This window comes from Lichenostomus cassidix, chromosome 17 (assembly GCF_008360975.1).
Source record: "Lichenostomus cassidix isolate B80296 chromosome 17, HeHo_3.0, whole genome shotgun sequence".
Lineage (NCBI taxonomy): Eukaryota > Metazoa > Chordata > Aves > Passeriformes > Meliphagidae > Lichenostomus > Lichenostomus cassidix.
Genome location: NC_139497.1, coordinates 1,182,560 through 1,204,812, shown reverse-complemented (window position 1 = coordinate 1,204,812; position 22,253 = coordinate 1,182,560). Strand labels below are relative to the sequence as shown.

At 46.1% G+C, this 22,253-nt stretch overlaps 1 protein-coding gene across 2 annotated transcripts; it reads left to right on the top strand.

Moving 5' to 3' along the window:
- The first annotated feature begins 451 nt into the window (after positions 1–451).
- LHX2 (LIM homeobox 2) lies at positions 452–21,862 on the top strand. Of its 2 annotated transcripts, none has more exons than XM_085076702.1 (5): positions 452–1,434; positions 4,170–4,372; positions 4,997–5,379; positions 13,809–14,014; positions 18,715–21,862. In XM_085076702.1, exons 1-5 carry the CDS (start codon positions 1,207–1,209, stop codon positions 19,000–19,002), a joined length of 1,308 nt encoding a protein of 435 aa, XP_084932828.1. In that variant the 5' UTR covers positions 452–1,206; the 3' UTR covers positions 19,003–21,862. The 2 variants fall into 2 exon arrangements, with proteins under 2 accessions (XP_084932828.1, XP_084932827.1); XM_085076701.1 differs by having other exon boundaries at positions 4,167–4,372.
- Positions 21,863–22,253: the final 391 nt, after the last annotated feature.

The window sequence follows — 22,253 nt, the reverse complement described above, 5'->3', positions numbered from 1 at the left end:
GGTTATTGGGTGCATCCAACTAGCCATGAATGTTTGGGGTATCATGATGTCGGAGTGGAAACAAACTCTCGAACGCCTCCATCTCCTGCGCCGGAGGAGTTGTGCCCCACAGCCTCTTCGGCGCGCCATGGCACGATACATCGCCGACGGTCAGCAGGCGACAAATGCCGAGCTCCGCGGGGCGCCGGGCCGGCTCCCGAGGCCGCGGGGCGAGCAGGAGGCGGCAGCGCTGGCGGTGCCCGGGCGGCGGGCACAGCGCGGGCACAGCGCGGGGACAGCGCGGGGACAGCGCGGGGACAGCGCCCAGGGCCAGCGCGGGGACACCGCCCGGCCCCGAGCACATGCCGGCGGCCCGGGCGCGGCGCAGCCAATGGCGGCGGGGCAGGACATGATGTCAGAGGGGCTGTAGAAAAGGCGCGGAGCCCCGCGCGGTCCCCGCGCTGCAGACGCGCCGCTCGCAGCACCGCGGTGCCTCCTGCTCCGGCTGCGCTCCCGCCCCGGGCCCCGCGGGCCGCGCCGCTTTAAGGACACAGGGGGGCCGCGAGTGCCCGTCCCATCTGGTGCCCGTCCAACTCTTCCTCCTTCCCCTTGGCTTTTTCTTTTCCCAATGAGCTCCAGCGGGCTGGGGGAGGAGCGGGGGAAGGAGCAAACTTTGCCCCTGAGCTGCCGCCGCTGCCAGCCCTCTGGACTGTGAGTGCGTACGGTGGGCATCCGCCCCAGCTTCCCTGCGGCACCAGCCTGCTCTCCGCCTTCTGCAACCTCCCTGTCCCTTGCTTTCCTCTTCTAAATTTCGCACAGTACGATGTAGGAGGCTTGTCGTAATTTTTTTCCCCGTAATTCTTATTTATTTCTCACCGAAGATGGTTAATTTTTTTTATAATATTTCTACTATTTATTAATCCCTCCCAACCGTAAGCGTGCCCAGCCTTCTGCCAGCTGGGCCAGCGCATAAAGCCTGGGACTGCACCTGGGGCAATGAGTCCTGCACTGAAGAAGCCTCCTAGAGGGATGTGCCGGGGCCGCGCAACAGACTAGATCCAAGCCCCGAAGCTCACACCATCAGTTATCCCCTCTCCCTCATCCCCTTCGCCCGCCTTTTCTGCATCCCATCCCTTGAAACCTCGGATCAGTGCCTGCGCCGCGCTCCGAAGAGTTCTGCCGGGGGAAAAACCCGGTGCCCAAGGAGAGACGGGGCGGCCGTGCTAGATGCATGGGGGAGGGCTCCGGTTAATGCAAGTTCTGGGCTCCTGCAGGGACCCCGACAACTGTCAGCAGCAACAGCAACTCGGGCCCTCCTCCTCTGCTTCCTCAGCGATGCTTTTCCACAGTCTTTCCGGCTCGGAGATGCACGGGGTCATCGACGAGATGGATCGGAGAACCAAAAGCGAAGCACCGGCCATCAGCTCGGCTATAGACAGGGGAGAGACGGAAACGGTAGGAGCCGAAGGAATGGGAGAGTCATCCCTAAACATACCAAACCCCTCACAGATACAGCTTTTCCCCTAAAATAACAGATCGGGGGGAAACGTATGCAAAATACTAAATCAGAAGAAAATTAAGCATACAGGCACCCCAAAAGATTAAATGAAACCGTGGGGAAAGGCATGAAACTGTTAATTATTAATAATATGCATAGTAATAGTAACACTTGGGTGAAATGAACGGTACTACTCTTGTGAGAAAACAGAAAGATAGACCAGCCTTTTGGTAGCGTCCGAGAACTCCTTCCCTTCCCCCAGCCTGTCCAGCCTTCCAAAGTTTTTAGGAAGAGGCAAAGTGTGGTTTTATACCAATAACAATTTGGCACAGCGAATTTTTTGTCTACAGAATGGAAACACAAACACCAAAGAATCCAATTCTGTGTTATTTTTCAGGTAGGATGTCTTCACAGAGATAGTCTTTATAGCATTTATTTAAGAAGAAAAAAAACAAACCCGAGTGTCTTTAAGTTATGGGGGTTTTTTTCAATAATTTTAACATGTGGGTTTGTAAACATAGCAAACAGAACTAGGAGATATGTCTCAGGGAGACGGATGCGAATTTTTATAACTTTATGGCATTTTATCTTCTATCTGCTGATGCGTAGTCTTTGTATATTAATACATTTAGATAATAAAAAGATGCATCCTTCTAACTAGTGTTAAGCTGGCGAAGTGGAAGGAATTTCTGAAGTGTCTTAAGTGATTGAACAATTTATGTATACTTTTTTTTTTGTTAACAAATTACAATTCTGAAGTGAAATTATCTCGTACATTGGTTAAATGCTGTCTTGTAAACTGATACAGGCATATGCAAGGAAGATCCGTTCTCAGGTTTTCAAAGTTCATCAGTATGTGTTCTTTCTTGTAATGCTATGTGGAAATTTGCTTAAAGGTGACAGTGAGACTATTTAATCCTGAAATAGCGGCTAGAAAACGGCCTTTGTACTATAAGGGTGGGATGCAATTTCTAATCTAAACGGTTTTGATTTTCTTTTAAAAAGTTAATATTTCTCCGTACAATTAAACAACATCCAATGATCTTTGCTGAAATAAATATTGTGGCGTGATAGCTTCGTATAACTATATACAATCTATATGGATACACGTGTGTATATAACAAATAGCGTGTTGGAATACTGGATCCTTGAGTACCATTTGTAGGTTTCAGAATATTTTTGTTACTGAAAAAGTAAAGTAGAAAAAAAATCGTTATTTAATTTTAAGTGGATTTACAAGAAACTACTTTGGTTATAAAACGATCCCTACTCGGAGTTCAGTTAATGCCTTAAAGAAACAAGCTACCGGTGGGTTCCTGTGACTAACACCAGTGGAGTGCCAGGGTTTTATTTGTGTGGAGTTCTCCTAGTGGGAATGGTGCAGTGCAAACGGGAGTGCTCACAGCGATGGGATTTTGTGATCCCCGCAAGCACAGGATGAAAGCAATGGGTCTGGCATGTGCTGGAAAATCAGCCTCGGTTCCTTTCGATTTCCCCCGATTCGTAGTCTTTGCTTTTTGCTTTGCGCGAGGATTTAAGGCTCTAGAGGAGGTAAAAGCAAACAAACAACTTCTCCCCCGCCCCGAACAAAAACAAACTGCGTGTTGGTCACAGCTGTAAGGAAATGTTTCGGGTTCTCTTGCACAAGAACAGATCTGCCGTGGGCTTTTGGGCAAAGCGGGTAAGAGTGAGTTGGGACTGAAGTGGAAAGCAGCATATTGCAAGGTCTGCCCCAAACGCTGCTCTACCGAGCGTCTTCTCTCGAATGCTGTATTAAGGTGTCTGCTGAAATAAATAAGCATGCTTAAACGGTTCCGACATTTCTCCCTCTTTCTTGCTCGGTAGAAGTTGACAGGATATGTATGAATTTGGGGGTTTTTGCGGGTTTCGATTGGATTGCGATTTGACACTAAACTATTAAATTATATAGGGCTTATATTTAGTTTTATTGCTTCCAAGTTTATCCCAGCATAATCTAAAGTGCTCTGTTCGTTTTTACCCACTCTCATTCCTACACGTTTCCCACTATTTCGTTTTCCTGATAAAACATTCTGCACCTCGGGTTTAGTAACGCTCATCTCCTCCGCAGCTTTATTTACTGATCCCTTTAGTGCTTTGGGTCACAGCAGATCGCGATCCGTGTTGTTTGGAACCAGCTTGCAGAGAGCTGTGTCTGCAGCACTGTGACTACTGGGGGTTTGATCGTAATTCATTCGGAATTTTATAGCTAGGAAAATACACACACAGACACGCTCCGCATACACACACTCACAGAGCATTAACTGTGCAGACTCTCAGTATATCCATAATAATAAATTTTAAAATTAACTGTCTGCGATTTGCCCTACTCTGTTATTATTGCGCCTGTTTATTGAACAGCATCTTTTCTTGGTTTGGGACTGAAAAATCCACCAGAAAAAAAGTTCTGGGTCTGGTCTGGATGCCTCCTCTAAAAGCCAGGGTGGTTTTCTGTTTGTCTCGCCCGCTTCCCCGCCTCCTCCCGGGAAGGTGGGATGCGGCGGGACCCTGGGGACCGGGCGCGGGGGCCGCTCGGGGTGGCGGGCTCGGGGCCCCCGTTCCTCTGCCAGGAGAGCAGCAGCCCGGCCCCGGCCGGGCAGGGGGAGGGGGAGCCCAGCCGTGCTCATGAGTTTCTCCCTCTCGCTAACGGTCTGTAATTGTTTTCCCCCAGCAGACCATGCCTTCCATCAGCAGTGACAGGGCTGCCCTGTGCGCCGGCTGCGGGGGGAAAATCTCCGACCGTTATTACCTCCTGGCTGTGGACAAACAGTGGCACATGCGCTGCCTGAAGTGCTGTGAATGTAAACTCAACCTGGAGTCTGAGCTCACCTGCTTCAGCAAGGACGGCAGCATCTACTGCAAGGAGGACTATTACAGGTACAGCCTGCCCTCGGCCACCAGCCAGGGACGGGGGCACTGCCCGCCGCTCCCCCCGCTGAGCAGACCCCGTCCTGACGAGGCTGCGGAGGGGATCCGTGGGCACGCGTGGGGCAGGCTGTGGGCTCCTAAAACCTCCCACTGGAGAGGGAGACTCGTGCTGAGGATGAGTCCAGTGTTGCCGGGAGAGGGGCACGTCCGGGGGCACAGTTCCCCCCGAGCCTGCTCCGGCTGCTGGGGCCTTCACCAGGCGTGCCCTGCTCGGCCTCCTGTGCCGGGTGCGGTGGCGGCAGCGGGACTGCTTCTCGCCCGCCGGCGGTGCCTCCTCCGGTCCGGAGCGCGGGTACATTGGCGGGGCGGGGGTCGGTGCCTTGTCCTGGTGGGGTCTGGCGGGGCAGGAGCTGCGCAGAGAGCTGGGAAACGGGACGGAGTGTCCCCGCGCTCCCGTCCCGGGATGCCCGCCTGGCTGTGCTCCGCGAACATCCCGGCTTTGTGCCGCTGCCCCGGCCGAGGTGGCCGCTCTGGGACTCGCAGCCCTTTGCCGCCCTCCAGGCTGAACCGACCAAGGACGGGGTGGGGGGGAATGCGCCTCTCACCGTCCCCTCTGGCCTTTCTGTTTTGCAGGAGGTTTTCGGTGCAGAGATGTGCGAGATGTCACCTGGGGATTTCTGCCTCCGAGATGGTCATGAGGGCCAGGGATTTGGTATATCACTTAAATTGCTTCACTTGCACCACTTGCAACAAGATGCTGACCACTGGCGATCACTTTGGCATGAAGGACAATCTGGTGTACTGCCGCCTCCATTTCGAGACTCTCATCCAGGGGGAGTACCAGGTGCATTTCAATCACTCGGATGTAGCTGCTGGGAAGGGCCCGGCTTTGGGAGCGGGCTCTGCCAACACTTTGGGACTGCCTTATTACAACGGCGTGGGGACTGTCCAGAAGGGGAGACCCAGGAAAAGAAAAAGCCCGGGGCCTGGAGCAGATCTGGCAGCCTACAATGCAGGTAAGAGACCCCCACCTTTCCCCAGAACAGTTCAAATGGTTTGTTTCTGTTCACTTCCAAAGGGGGATTTCCGTTTATTTTAGCTTAAACTGTTAATAATAGTTTAGCTGCAGCATAATTATTGAGATCAAGTGCTGTCAAACTGCAATTACAGAAGCTAATATGTTAGCATTTTTCACTTCAGCTGGAAATAAAATGTTTTGAAGCAAGGTCATCTGGTTAAGGGGGGGAAGAAGGGGGAGTGCAGCCTGAAATAAAATCTGGAAACCAGAGATTTTAAGTTAGCACTTCAGAGACCAGTGAATTTTCTTTAGTGGCTACACTCTAAAGCTGCTGATGGGAGAATTATTCAGCCCTGTCCTGAGCCCTTACACCCCAAAGTTTTGGAAGGAAAGACCGAGAGGAAGTGGCCATTTCCCAAGGGCCTGGAGTGGGAGGCGGCCGGGGGTGCAGGGCTGGGTGCGCCTGGGCAGGAGCCGCGGGCAGCAGGTGTCTGCGGGCAGCACAGAGCCTGCACACGCGGGGACTAGTTCCGCTGGAGTTTTGTTCGTGAGACGTGACTCGGAGAAGAGTCGGGAAACTCGCAGCATCCCCTTGGCAGCCCATGGCTGCCCCGCGGCACAGCCCCTGCCCCTGAACCGGGCCCGGCAGCAGGAGGAGCGGCAGCGAACCTGGCAGCAGCCAGGGCTCTCTGTTCCCGACAGCAAACTTTCCGACATGTTTCCTCGTTTAACCTCCCCATCGCCACAGCACTGTAATTTTACAGGCGAAGGAAGTCGAGCAATCTCCTGCGCCCCCATCTCCGCTCCCCCCTTCCCCTAGCTCCACTTCCCCGTGTAGCTGCCACCGGAACGGCTGCCATCCCGGGGGCTTCCTGTGCTGCCGCTTGTATGCATGGGGAAAAAAAAATGCTTGGACAAAACAAAATTCCCAAACGTTGGTTTTATTCGAGGACTTGAAGGCGGAGGTGGGCTTCCGCCCCTCGCGGCGCTTTCCGAGCCGAGCGCTCGGGCCGTCCCGCCAGATCCTGGGCACCCAGCTCGTTTCCCTGCGCCGTTCCGTGCCCCGGTGCTCTCTGCGCTCCTCCTCTTGTCCCTGCCTGTTTTCTCTTTAACCTACCTGGTTCGTACGTGTCCCTTAGGTCGCAGATTTGCCTTTAACATGTTTCTTTTTTCCCGGAGAGGGCGTTCGGTAAAGGCCAAGTTTGCTGCGGTTTGTTTCGAGCCGCATCTCTGCGTGCCCCGACAGCTGCGGGTTGAGCCGGGCGGCTGCCGCTCCGCCCGCGCGGGGAGGAGGTGGAGGAACGGGGGGAGGAAGGCGCGGGAGGGAGAGCGAGAAGTGCAGGGCTGGTGAGGGGCTCGGGCTTCGGGCCGGGGGAGGCAGCCCGGCAAGGGGAGGCTGCGGGTGTTTTGCGCCTAAAGGGAGTAGCAATAGCGACGAAATGGGGTGGTTTGTACCGAAAATGGAAGGGAGAAAAGGCGCATCTCTAACCGGCAAGCGCACCTCGGGAGCGAAATTGCCAGCTATTATTGGTTGAACTAATTGCTGAATAATTTGGAAATTGTGCAAAAAGCGGTAGTAGTCCCAGTGGTGAAGGCTGATGAAAGGTGGATGTAGTGTTCTCGCGAGTAACAGTTCAGCATTAAAACATGCATCAAATATACATCTTTCCCGTTTAAAAACGTTTCCTTTTCGGGGGGATTAGCTTTTAATTGTCCTTCCGCTGTCTCCCTGTGCAGGGCAGATGTTCAGATTCAAAGGACCTGTAAACCGAATCAGCGGCATCTGTCCTGGATGGGAGCACAGCCTGAGAAAGTCTCACTGCTCCCTGACTTCCTAAATAAACTGCCTGTAACTGCATTTTGAAAAATTCGTTTACAAAGTAATTGCCCTCCGACTTTTTTGTCTTTTAATCTTGGTTTATAGCCTGCAACTGAATCTTTAGAGATCTTCCTTGAGTAACCTTTGGCTTCTTTGCTTAAGCTATTTATCTACTTAACTATTTACTAGACCTGTAATTGACTAATTTATGCGGTAATAAGTGCCATTGATCTTGGAAATCAGACTGAGTTGCTTGTTGATGTAAAATTCCACAAACAAGCGAATTATTGCAAACCCTTCGATTTTGTGCTTTTAAAAGAAAAACCGTTTAAAAATGTGATCGTTTCTCTTTTTATTCGTAGTGAAACTTGTCATTTCCTTCTCAGAAGTGCACCAGAAATGCAAAATGTTGTCCTCTGAGGGGATCTGTTCTTGGTAATTTGTGTAGAATAGTTTGTGTAAATAAATCCACACCCAGAGGTGGTGGGAAAAGGGGGACCCATAAAATTGGCAGAGTCGAGACCGAAATTATTTTGTAAATTGCAGCAAATATTCGTCTGCAACGCGAATTAGACTGACTTTTTTCCCCTACTTAGACGAGACTCTGTTTGCAGGGGGATGATGGGTTTAGATGTGGATAGAGCCTGACAAGTGGAAAATAGCTTAGAAGGATGCTGAAACTTCAAAAAGATTTCTTTTTCTTTCTTTTCTTTTCTTTTCTTTTTTTTTCTTTTCTTTTCTTTTTTTTTTTTAAGTGTATTCCTGTGATCATAATTTCCTTCTTCACTTGTTGGAATGGAGTTTGATGGGTTTTTTAGGTCAGTAAATCAATGGCTGAAAGCTTGCTGAACACAGAAGCACCTGTAAAGAATTCTGAATACTCCCTTTGTGAATTAGACCCCAAACCTCCCACAGCCTGCTATGTTTTATTCATTTGTATCTAGTCTGGCTTTAAGTCACTAAAATATCCTGGAAAATGACAGATGTATTGCGCAAACTTGGGGCACGACGAGCTGATAAAATACCCATAATCTGTACAAACAGCCAAGATATTAAGAAATACTTCCTTCCTTTGCTAGCAGGAAAATGCCTAGTGCTTCGCTGAGAGGGTGACCGAATATCCAGGCTGGACGGAAGTCCTCGGCGGATGGGGACTGGGGCTGGGGGTGGCTTCTTGCCGGGGAGGGTGGCAGCGGAGGCACCGACCCAGCTCCCGGCAGGGCTCGGGGCAGCGCCGGGGCTGCCTGGAGCTGACCCTCCCAAGTGGCTGTGTCAAAAGTGCTTTGGTTTTCTTTTCTGACAAAAATGCGAAAAGCCTGGAAAGTTTTGAAGAGCGAATCTCTCTTCCTCGTTTCCCTTGGGACTAAAAGCTCACAAGAAGCTTCCCTGTGACTAATGTGACAGAGCGAGAAGACAGGAATCTCAACTTAAAATCGGATGTCTTGAAGAGATTTCCTAGGAAAAAATTAGAGTTTACCCCTTCTCCACCCTCTTGCTTCTCCGCCTTCTCTCCCTCCCCCCGGGCCGTGGTCACCTTTCGGGTCCCCGGGCGCATCTGGCCCCTCCCCGGGGGGCTGCGGCTGGGGTCGGGGCCGGGGCAGGGGCTGGGGTCGGGCTGGGGCTGGGGTCGGGGCTGGGGCAGGGCGCCGCACCGCTGCCTCCCCGAAGAGCTAGCGGGGCCCCGGGAGCTGCAGGGCCGGGGTCCCTCGGGCAGGGCCCGGGAGCAGAGCCCGCCGCAGCCCCTTCCCCCGGCGGGGCGGGCAGCGAGGAGCTCGGCTCGGCCGGGGCTGCCCGGGTTAATCGCGGCGCTCAGGGACTGACCGCGCACTCGCACCGGCCATTCAGCGCCATTCAATTGGCTTAATTGAGGGGAAAAACCCTGGCGGCGGTTCCTCCCGCGGGGCCCGGGCCCGGCCGCCCCTGGCCGGCCCCTTTGTTCTCCCGCCCCGCAGCCCCGGCCCGGCCGCGCTCCCCGCGGGGTGCACCGCGGCCAGGGGGCTTTGGCCCTTCGGCAGCCCCGGGGGGCAGCGGGACGCGCAGCCCTTTTGTCCGCGGCGGCCGGGGAAGGCCGGAGGAAGAGGGCTTCTAATCCTGGCTCTGCTCCCTCCTGGCCTTGTGATGCTCGGCCTGGGCTCCTTGAGACTGGCTTTATCTCCTCAGAAACACTTCTGGAAATGTCAAGGTTGAGGCAGCGCTGTCATGTCTGTTGCTTCATGGCTTGGCAGAGCCAGTCTCCCGTTGGAGCCACCAGGCACCTCAGAAGCAGCCACGGGTACCTTGCCTGCTCCCAGGGCCACAGCTTCACCCCTTTTAATTCCTGTGGTGAGAAGTTCAGGCATCTGCCTTATCCAAGTGTCTTCTCCTTCCGCCAAAGAGAAAGACTATCTCTGTTCCTGTCCCAAGTACTACTCAGAGGGCTTTGTCTCACTTCTGTCCCCTTTGAGGACATGGGTACCACAAAGTCCTCTACACACTCTGACCAAACAACAAATGCGGCTGCACCCCTGCCTGGTCTAGTTAATCACAAGTTCCCTCTCCAGGCAGCAGGAGGTTAAAACACCCCCGATTGACTCCGATTACAAAGGAAAGGGGTGTATGTTCCTGAGCCACTATTGAGAGATAATGCACACACCAAACGTGTCTCTTGTTTCATCATTCTTTCAGAATCAGGATTAGTTTTCTTTCTTTTGGCATAATCTAACATGTCAAACACAAGCTACTGAGAACAAAATTTCCCCCAAAGGAAATTTGTCTTTCTCATCTTCATGTGCCATATCTTTAGCAACTTACTAAGTACATGCTTTGCCCCGAATCCCAAGCCATGGGGGGCTCTGGTGATCTGAGGGTGAAGCAATGCTCCCAAAGTTCTTCTCTTCTAGAGTTTGCTACAAAAGAGTCAGCACATCCTGCTTTATGCTCCTGCAGCTGGGTTTGGGGAGGTGTTACGCATTAATCTGCAAAGGGTATTTTAGCTGCCAATATCAAAATAAAATGTTTTCATCTTAATCTGTAGGGAAGTAGTGATGTTGTCCATGGACATCACCATCCTGTGACCAGGTGGCCCTTATGGGGCTGAGGGTGTAAGTGCTGCCACTGCTGCACCAGCCAAGGTGGGAGGGCAAAGGCAATGGTGTGGGGTCTGGGGAAAGGCACAGGGCCTTAGAAATGTTCTAGGGTCAAAAAAGAGACTTGGCACTGCTTCAGAATTTGTTTTATCAAAAAATAGGAGTGAAATGCTAGTTAATTTAAGGCTCCTCTATTCGACTGGAATTCTACCAATTGTATTTCTGAAATCCCAGCAGGAGCCTGAGATACTGCAATGGAATGGAAATGTTACATATGGATAGTTCAGCAATTCCTTTGGGAGATACACAGGACACCACAAAAGAACAGGGAAGATAGTGCCTGAAAAACAGAGGGTTGCGTGAGGAGCATGTACAGTGTTAGTTTTACACCCTGATGCCTTTTGCAGAAACTCTTCAGCTCTTAAAATCTCCACTTACACCCTTGGCCCGTTCTGTGTTTCTATGCCTGCAACACCCAATGACATTGCAGATTCTGTGAGAGATGCAGATAATATTAGACTGAATAAAATAGCCTTTGAGGATGGTGCCAGGCACCACAACCAAATACACGCAGGGAATTGGCACCAACTAGGACTATTTATGTCATGTTGGGTGATGCCTGCGAGTAGCCAAACCACTTGCGCAAGACAACGAGCAGCACACGCCCTCGTGCACTCTCCAAATCTGTTCTGTAACTTCCAGCACAGACAAGAACATTTTGCCACTCTCAAATGGTACATGTTTACTGTCATTTTAATATTATTTTTACTTAGCAGATAACGAGGTAAAATGACGAGAAATTCCAAGCATAAGTTGTTCTTTGTCCTATCAGAGCTTGGTGAAAAGCTAACACCTTCATTATGTTCTGGGAGGGTTTAGAATTAGTTCTATATCCTTGGATTCTGAATGTATCTCATTCTCTATGGGACATGTTAAAATCCAACTCCTTGCAGCCCTAGGCTTTGTTTTGTTGTGTATTAACAGGAACCAGACCTCAGTCCTGCAGACAGATATTTTGATGCATTTCCTCCTATGTCTCTGTCTTGTTATTTCTTGGAGTGTTTGAAAGCCTCTAAGATGGCACACGAAGGTCTTTTCCATTACTAATGTCTAAAAATGTTTGGTTACATTTTAGAAACAAGCATGATTTGGTTTTACATTTCCATAACAGAATTTTCTATGAACATTATTATGTTATTCATCCCAGGGCTCTTTATACCAGGAATTGTAGCTATGGAGGATACTGGAGCACATGGGATGACCCCAGATGGGCAACTAAGTCTCTGTTCTTAAACCCAAAAACATTTTGCTGCATCTCATCCAGCTCTATTACAACTCCATTGTTACTATCTCACTTTAAGTATCTTACACATTTTAAATTCAGGTGCTTGCAGTTTTCCTTGCCCTAGGAAAACAAACAGAAATGTTTCTTATTGCCAGAATTTGGCACAAGATCCCGAGGTCTGGAAAGGATTTATACAAATGTATGCACATGCACACACACACGCACACAGACACACACATTTCTATATACAGTACCATTTTTTTAGCTGCTTTTTAAATTATAGGAGAACAGAAACACAGAAAAGTTTGAGGTTTTGGACACTTTGGGCGTATCTGTTCAACAAACGTGCTTTTGGGCTTAGAGCTGAATTTTTGCAGCCTTTGCTCTATATTGTGCCACATCTTTTTAGCAGGTTTTGAAAGGCTGAGGTTGGTAAAGCAGCTACTGTAGCTGCTGTAAACTTTTTTAGGGAACCTTAGGAATCTGTGCATTTTGTGTGTATTTTTAAAACTTGTTTTTAATGAATTCTTTTCAGAATGTGAGTGTTTTCACTAGGGCTGAGACCCACTGATGGACAGCATGAATTCAAGTAACACTGTAAAGATAGGTCCATGAGATCTACTCAGTTGTAATTAAACAGCAGTAGTGGACAGTTAAAAACAAATCTGTTCATGTGTTTAAGAAACTCAGCGACAATTCATGTTTTAAAATAATTTTTTCGGTAATTTTTCACATGCTGCATAGAACAGAAAGAGTGACTTTTCATTACTTGTAGCATAAACCTTGCAGGAAATTAGGAGGGAGCTGTAGATATTGGGACAGGAAAAGCTAATTAACAACAGTTTGTCACAGCTAATTTTCAGTTATATCCCTAATTTTTTTATTGGATTTAAGATCAATCTTTAATGTTATTTTAAGAGGTTTTCTATGGTTTAGTGTATGCACAAATAAATGTAAAACTACTTTTGGTCTACAAGATTATTTTGCTTGGCATTCAACATTTAATACTACTTGATAATTTTTACAGTGCTCCTTGCTCACAGACCTTATTGTGGTTGATTTCTGCAAGTGTAACAACCAGTGTCATTCCTTGATTTCAAAAGGATATGACAAAAGTGATCATTCAAACTAGTATTTGCAAACACCTTTTTTAAAATGGAAATATAAACATATAAATAATTAAAAAGCTTTTGCGTTTGGCATGCCAGTGAATATGTTGTATTAACAGTTTTATTTCTTTAGCTAGTCAGATTATAGTCGTAATTTGCTGTCTGGTAGCCACAAACTTTATTTCTTTTACAGTGTTTCATTTAATGGTCTCTCTTGTACTCTACAGGGTTTAGTTTGATGGAAGAAATAATTATGATTTTAACTAGTCTGTTCCATGGAGATTTAAGTGGAGTGTATTGTGCAGCTCTCTTGGTGTGTTATAGTGCAATTTATGGTGATATCAAGTACAGTAAAACCCTTTACGGAGTTGAGGACAGCTACTGTCCTCCCACAGAAAGTGGAGGAAAAATTCTGTGGCGGTGGAGGGGAGGGAAAAGGAAACAGACCTGACATTTTAAGAGCCACAGAGGGGCAGCTCAGGGTCCTTGCAGGCTGGTTATTGTAAGGGAATGGCTGGGAGATGCAGAAATACGATCCAGCTGTGCCCTGGTGGGCAAGAGGCCAGCGGCCCCTGGGCTGTCCTTGTCCCACTGCTGGGGCAACTCCAGTCCTGGGGACAGCTCTGGGCACCTCATGGCAGCAGAGACACTGAGGGGCTGAGTGTGTCCAGGACAGGAAACAGAGCTGGGAAAGGTCTGGAGCACCAGGAGAGGCTGAGGGACCTGGGAAAGGAGCTCAGCCTGGAGAAAAGGAGGCGCAGGGGGACCTTGTGGCTCTGCACAGCTCCTGACAGGAGGGGACAGCTGGGCTGTCAGGATCTGCTCCCAGGGAACAGGGACAGCATGGATATTGGGAATCATCTCTTCCTCAAAAGCAGCAATGGAGCAGCTATCCTTGGAGGGACTTCACAGCCATGCGGATGTGGCTCTTGGGGACATAGGCTAGTGGTGGCCTTGGCACTGCTGGGTTAATGGTAGGACACAATGACCTTAGAGGGCTTTTCCAAATTAAACTGCTTTACAGATCTATGAAATGGAGTAAAGGCAGGTAGGGCTGGTGCTGTGGTGTGTTATTTTAATTGCTGCACTCGGAGAAACGTTGGCTGTGGAGCAAGAGATTTACAGGCCTTTTCCTCTTGTTGCCTTAAGCTTTAAGTTGCAATGAAAACGATGGTGACCACCTGGACAGAGACCAGCAATACCCCAGCAATCAGAAAACCAAGCGCATGAGGACATCCTTCAAACACCACCAGCTGCGGACAATGAAGTCATACTTTGCTATTAACCACAATCCTGATGCCAAGGACTTGAAACAGCTAGCTCAGAAAACCGGCCTCACCAAAAGAGTTCTTCAGGTAAGAGCAGTCTTTTGTCTCAAAAAGGGATCAAAGTATCAATTTTATATTTAAAATGCCATGGATTTTGCTGATTTTCAAGCTATCCTTAATCATTCTTACCTTCTCTGAGGCTAAGTTGATTCCAAGAAAGTATGAGAAGAGTTATTTCTTTTCAGATTCTCTAAAGCAGATCACTTGGGTTCTAATTTTTTATGAGAATTGTGAAGGTATGGAGCCCTGCTTTTTTCCTGGAGTTCTTTAATTCTGGTGCATGTTTTAGCTTCTAGGCTGCTGTAAAAAAAAGTGACTTATTTTGGCTAGTTTGCTCACTGTAAATAGAGAGCTTTTAGTTTAGAAACTCAGAAAACATGTCAATGTTTACCTTTGTAAGAAATTAATCAACAGTTTGAATTCATTTTATTAGGACAAGGAGGAGGGCTTTTCTTTCATGACTGAAGTGGACATAAATTACGACTTTAAAAAATGTATTTTTTGCTCATAATTTAGTAACGTAGAATGAAAAGAAACTGCATTTTAAAGTACTTTTTCTTACTTCATGGGTACACACTCCTTTTGAGCCTTTGTGAGAAGGGAAGGGGACAATATTAGTTGATTTAGCTGCATTTTAATTTATAGTTCTGACTCAAGAAGCCAATTTTAAGGAGCACTTACCCAAATGCCTATACCTAGAGATAAATTTGGGCATATAGGAGCCATGGCATTCCAGGATCTATTGCTGAAAATTTTAAATGGATCTTAATTGTAGAAAAAGGATCTGTGACCTTCCTAGAGCCAGGCAGGGCTGCAAGTTCTGTCCTGGGAAGCATCATGGACAGCACACAAGTCTCCTTGTGCCCTGTTGATCTATCTCTACCTGTGAGTGGCAATTTTTCAGACTCTAAAGTTCACCTATATGAGTTTCAAGGTTGCTCTTTGCTGGGGAAAACTTGTCATGATGGTTACTGAGACAGCGTCACTTGTTAATTCCTTGGAGCCAGAAAGGCTGGCATTCCATCTGTGTCACTCACTGAGCACAAAGTGATTCACTGACACTATTGATCTAAACAAACATGAGCATCAGTCAGTCCCACAGCCGAGGAGTTTGGACTCACAGGTGTCGAGGCACACTTGCCACAAGCCAGGACTCTGCCACACTTCCTGTAAGGTGTTTGTGACCTGCTGGATCTTCTGTGTGTTCAGATCTCCATTCATCTGGTGAGGGATCCTGCCTCTGTGGATTCTATTCACAGAATGTATTTTAAGGGGAAATGCAGGGCAGCAGATTGGGAGAAAGAAATTCTCACTTGTTTTGAAACCAATGCACTTCTTAAACACACAGAGCAGAGCTCCTGGTGGTTTAGGGAACAGCTGTAGTGCCCTTGCTGTAGAGACAGCTCCACACGACATGTAATGAGGGGACTTCGTAGATTAGCAGAGAATTTGAGCATTTTCTAAATGATCTGTGATACTAGAGTTGGAAGCCCTGACTGATATCTTTGCTTTATATACAATTTGTCACCAGCTGCACATGTCCAGTGGTGGGATGGCCTGGAGATGTAACACTCTGCTTCTCAGAATGCATTTCCTTCAGTGCCTTTGTAATGCACACTGTTCTGAAGTAGCCATATTAGAATCACAGCAAGCTTAATTATATTTTTAACACCTATTTTTGTTTTGTTTCCTTGCAATTTAGGTTTACATTTGCAATTTAACTCATGTATACCTCTTGTACTACAGCTGGGGAACACAAGCCCTTTATTGTAAGCTATCATTCATAATTAGAGGCTCTGGCTAACTGTGAGCTAACTAACTTAACTGGCATAAATGCTGCTCTTTGGGGAACTGATCTTTCTTTCTGTGAGTTTAGAAAAGGAAGGTGAAAGCAGACAGCCCTGAGGAGGTATGGTGTGTTAGCTATAGGTTTGTACCTCTTCTCTCCCCAGGGGTTAGGAATAAGATTGTCCACAGCCAAACCATTGTAGGAACATAAAGCGTCATTTTTCAGTGGGTGTCTTGTACACCACTTATTTTTTCTTGAATCAGTCCCCAGTGAAGTTGCTACCAGAGCCCTACAAAGACCACTGCATGCATTTGGACTTTGCTAGTCCAGTTTCCAGCAGCCAAAAAGCCTAAAATGTTCTCAGCCCGTGTGGGGACCTGTGCTGGCCTTGGGCGAAGATTTGCTTTAGGCTGCAGGCTCTTCCCAAGCCCCCATTCATTTGACATCCCTGTGACTGTACAGTTACTAATTACAGCAGAGTAATCACTGTGTGTGCAATGGGTGAATGTAGTCGGCTTTGTGCTGATGCATCCTCTATATTTTGTTTCTCCACTTACTTGTTAGTGAAATTCAGAGAACCTAAACATCTCCAGGTAGCTGAATGAGCAAATTTGTGTTTAAAAATTTGCTTTTAGCAGAAGCTGCTCACACAGCTAATATGTAACAGATGCAGCAATGGAGGCGTTACAAACCAGAAAATAAAGTTACCTAAGGTGACGATCCCATTCCCTTTAGTATCCAAATCCCTCACAATACTTAGTGTGTTTATATTCAGTACTACCTTATCATATGGAGATGTTATTTTATTCTTATTTGACTTGGTGGAGACAAAGAATTGGCTGCACAGATTGCTGAAGAGGCAGTGCAGTATTTTCACCTCAGTAAATATTACTCTGCCTAGCTGCTGAGTGCCCAGCTCCATGCATCCAGCCCCGCTCACCGGAGTGTGGGAGCATCAGTGGTGGGTCTTGCAGCTGCTTTTTATTTTTCAGTGGGAGTTTTGGTCCATATTTTCCCCTTTGATTTGAAATAGCTCAGCCTTGTACTGATACAGTTGGACAGAAACCCACTAAATACTTCCCAATGATTTTGTTTATGCCTCAGTCCTGAAGGAATTGTGTAATTGATGTGAGATAAGTCCTTCTGGAAGGATTCTTTCAGTTGTGTGTGTTTGGGTGGTTATTTCTGCCGTGCCCATACAGGTGCAGGGTCTGAGCTCTGCTGGCCAGGCAGCCCCAGCTCCAGCCCTGTCCCAGCTGGAACAATGGCCAGGGCCACCAGCAGGGACAGCCCCAGAGCCCAGGGCACAGCAGTGCTCATCTCTCACCATTCTAACATGAAGGCTTTGCTGGGTGTTGTCAGATCTTAAGCACATACCAGGATGTCACTATGGTGATAACAATGTTACCCCTTTCTATCATAAGACAAGGTATTTTCAGAATTTAAATTAATGAATAATTAGATATATTTCAGTAATAATACAAATATTTTTTGTTAGACATCTTTAAAGAGCCTTATAACCATTAACTGATTAACCTTGACAATATTCCAGTGAGGAAGGGAGTGAAAGCAGTCATATACTCTCTATTTTTGAGTAATACTTGCAAGATTATATGGTATTTTCAATGTCTAACATTTGATCACGTTGCCGGTCTGTAGCAGGTTCACTGTTATACTGGACTCTTATCAAATCATGAGGATATTTTTACCTGTGCTGGTTTAGCAGAACTTGTCTTTTTGTATATGAAACTGTTAAATAGCCTTTAAATGAAGTATTTTAACAAAGGGAATGCCACCATAAACTGGCTTAAAATACTGAGCTTCCAGAAAGAAGGACCTGTAGGGATGTGATTTATGCATGGCCCTTGAATTTGTGCCTGAGGATTATTTCCTTGTAGCATTCCCTGGAGAGAGTGTAAGAGACAGGGTGTGCACATTAAAGACCTTTGGCTGGGGGAGAAAGCTTCCCAGGGAAGGAAGAGTGCTCAACTGGGGGAATTTGCAGCTGGAGCTTCCCTAGATGAGAAGAAAAGAGGAGAGAGGTGAAGCAGCCAAGGCAGATCCACAAGCTCTGGATGCAGTGAGAGCTCCCCAGCTCTGCCCTCATTCCCACGCCGCTCCCTCCCGGCACTCAGCCCATCCTGCAGCAGGGCCAGGCAGCTCCAGAGCCTCGAGCACAGTCTCTGCTGTGTCCTCAGGAGTCCCACACACTCCATTTCCCTGTCCTTCACTCCGATAATCAAAGAATGCAAGAGGTAGAAACCTTGAGAAAAATTCGTGTGGATGCTATTCGTACTGAAATCACAGTTTTTGACGCACTGTGGGTCTTTAATACCACTCCAGCCTCTTTTCACACAATTCCAGTTCTGAAAACATTTGATAAAGGAAACAGGCATAGGCGAAGGAAGCTGAAGCGTTTGAGAAAGAGCAAGTGAAGAGCAAGAAAGAGGGACAGTCCTTTCAGAAGAGAGGAACACTGCAGGCACGGGGATGTGAGGGAGCTCCTGGGTGAGCTGGAGCCTTTGGGAAGACAGGGAGATGGACATGAGATATAAGGCAGGAAAACTCCTGATTTTGTGTTCATCAGGTGCTTGGTGTCTGCCTCACACAGATAAATGCTGCTGGGGTCGAGGGCTGGCAAGGATTCCTGCAGGCTGACACATTTCTGAGCATCCTTTCACATACCCTGTGCAGACAGACTGTCATCCTCTGTCCTCAGAGCACTCCCGTCCCAGGCAGTTTCCAGGGTCTGAAGGAGAGGGAAGGAGGAATATTTTGCAGACAGAGGCTGCTTCTCATGGCTAGGGCTACTTTTCTAATATGTTACCAGTAAAAACATCTTTCCCAATTCCAGCATTGATGCATCTGTGAATATGTTTTTGCTTTTTTGAACACTGCAGGTCTTTAAATGCTACCCTGTTATATTAAACTATTTCAGGTTTGGTTTCAAAATGCTCGAGCCAAATTCAGACGGAACCTCTTACGTCAAGAAAACACAGGGGTGGATAAGACTTCAGACTCAACACTCCAAGCAGGGACCCCCTCAGGTCCTGCCTCAGAAATATCCAATGCCTCCATGAGTCCATCCAGCACTCCCACTACTTTAACGGACTTGACTAATCCTACTATGCCAACTGTGACATCGGTCTTGACATCAGTGCCCGGAAGTCTTGAGGTTCATGAATCTCGAAGTCCTTCACAGACAACTCTTACAAATCTTTTCTGATGACTCTTTCTTAATAATTTCTTTAAAAAAGAAATTATTCTTAGCTGAAATTCCAAGTGTATTTTAATAGAGGCTTTGAGCAACTGACTAACCACAATTAGGATCTCTCCTGAAAAACAGAAGGAAATGTAGTGTTCTGGTATTACGGAGTATGGACTGAAGAATAACTTGGAAGATCTATTGCAACACAACATTTGTGTAACTGTACAGTTTTGTGGACTGAGCAAGGGAAACAGCAATTAATTTAAGTTGGCTAAAGCTTCTGTATTTTCAAAGACTGCCATGTGCCTTATATACTGTTTTATCTACATTATTTGGATTCCATGTCCACTTCTCTCTTTTTCTCTCTGTATATTTATGACCAGGGCAAAAATGTTGAAGAGTTTGTTACTTTGAATAGTCCTAAGCCTTTCATTGGTTGCTTTGTTGTTTTAGAATTTTAAGGTCGAAGTCTGTTGGAATACCAGAATTTGTAAAATCTAACCAGTAATAAAACCACTTACGGAAACTACTTGGTAATGGCTGCAGTTACATTTAACATTAGTGTCACAATCGAGGTAGGCTGACTGGATTTTAAAGGGTTAGAAAACTGCATTTCAAACACAGTGTCTGCCTAGGAAAAACCCTAAATATGATGTACACATTCCTCCTGTTCCCAAAGTATATATGGGTGAGAAATCCAGCTTGTACAACGGTCTAGGTATCTTCATTGTAGAGAAATAATGTTTGTTGCAGTTAGAAGTTATCAGATAATGTGACAACTCAACCAGAAGAATTATACTTAATTTTGCTGAGTGAAGGAAACCTGACTTTGGCCAGCCTGTGTGAAACAATCTCGCTTTTGTGCAAGATGTGGCTTGTCCATGTCCTGGAGGAGGCCAGTGCAGCTCCCACAGCTGTGTGGCCACAGCCAGTCCATCACGGAGGTGGACACTGGGAAAGGTTTTCCCTAGGAAAAAGACAGAATTATTTCAGGCTATTTTACAACACTAGTGGGCAAAGTCGAGGCAAAATCATGTTTTATAAAGTCACAGCCTTACATTTTTCATAATGCTTTGAAGGAATAAAAAGCCAAGGAAGAATATATTATTGACACGGAAAGTGGTTATTCCTGTAATGATTATGGACCTTTCAATACAGTTGAATTCCTTCTCCCCAAAATTCTCTGCAGAATATAACTCATATTTTGAGGTTTTTTCCTATTGTTTTTTAAGTTGTTTTTCTATAATAAAAGAAATACCTCAGCAAAGTTTAAATATGTATAAGAACGAGTCTACACTATGCTGTTTGCCCAGTAGGTTTAGAGGTTTGGAGTGGTACATAAGATACAGATGGTTGTTCCTTTTCAAACCTGTTCCAATCAGTTCTTTCAGTCAGATGTTGGGTTGTATTGGCCAGTTCTCTAAAACTAATCCCTCATTCCCATTGGATCAGAACTACTAAAAAGTTATTCCAAATAAACAGCAAGATAGATGCCCAGATTTGTGTTCTTTCCCCTTCTCAGGGCATTGAAGATGATTTTGTAGGCTGGACTCTTTCCTAACAATGTTTTGGTTTTAAAAGTGCTACACTTATTCAGCTTTCTGAGGTGCAAATTTGCCATTCTTGTGCAAGCCAAATTCCTATTGAGATCAGGGAGAGATTTCAGAGCATGAGGACTGTGGGATAGAAAAGCTGACATAATTAGGTCATTTATTAACCTTTTTTACACTTCAACTTAAAAAACCCCACAGGTGAGCTATGGGAAAAGCAAGACAGTCCTCAAAAATGGGCACTAGCTGAGATCTGTGAGAGGAGTGGGGTCTGCTCACCAAACCCACGGGTGGCAGAGTCCCTTGAGTTTATGCACAATGATGAGACATTAGAAAAGACAATTTGTGTTGAATTTATAAATGTTACAGGTTTGTCCAGGACATTTTTCCTCGTGATTCAAATGTCTGCTAAGGACGTTGTGCTGGTTGGTGGACTGTAACAGATACATATCTGCCTTTCAAAGCTGTTCCGACACGGAGATTCTGCTGTTTGTAATGTTTTGTTCATTGTCAATCACCTTGGAGATTTTTTTTTTTACATGCTTAGCTGGATCTTTTCTTGATTTAAAAGGCAATTTTGGTCCACTCTTAAATGGTTACAGCCCTTAATAAAACCCCTGTGTATTAACCTGTAAACAGTTTAAAAAATCTGAATCCTGAAATCCGAAGTGTTACGGCAAATGTAGCGGAGAACAATTCCAGTGGTTCTTTAAAATTGTACTGCTATTATTTGTGATCTTGTATCTTAACTACCTGAATCCACGTGAATGGAAATACCTTTCAAATCAATTCTCAATATTGCCTTTTCAAACACCTGACCTTCATGAAGGGGAATACTCTCATGTTAATCTTATCTGAAACCTATACGAGACAATTAGAGAAATTGTCTGGTTTAATCAAATCAGGGATTTTGCATATAAATAAGAGACAATATTCTATGTAGGGTCTTTATGTAGGTGCATTAGGATTCACTCTGGCTCCGATGACCTATGTTGTCCCCATGATTGTTTCAATCCTGTGGTATTGTTTGGTTGTTTAGAGCTTGTTGGTTTTGAATGCTGTACATTTTTTTACTACTGCAATCCTAATGTTTCTTCACATTCTTGTACAGTTCCACAGTTTGATGTATTAGTCTGAAATTCTGTTAAAAACATGAACAAAAATGGAAATGATATTTCTTTGGAAGTGTATTTTTACTGTATATCTAATTTGAACTAGTTGAACATACTTCTTTACATTTTGCATGATAGGTGTGTAGTTCATTTTTTAAATATGAAAGAGACTTAATAGTAACTTAGAACAAGAATATAATGAAACTATACAAATATGGAAATACATACAATGATTTGCTACTTTTTGACTCAAGAAGCTTTTTGAAATACATTTTATCTAGTTTACTTAAGATAATTCAGATATTTTGTCTTTGAGTTCATACATAATATAGAATATAAAAGGGGATTAGACACTAGAAAAACTTTCAAGTCACCTTGGTACTCACCAGCACACTAGATTGTTCTTGTCAAACAGAGAAAGGACATTTGATTTTAAGAATGCTGAATATATTTTGATCTACAGCAGAGAGGGATGGGATTGCTGCAAGTGATATGTAACCACAGCTTAAAATTTATTGACTCTGTTAATGGCTACATTTCATAAAACTTATTTTTTATTCAAATTATCTAAGTTTGGGAAGCAAGACCAAGGATCATTATACTAATG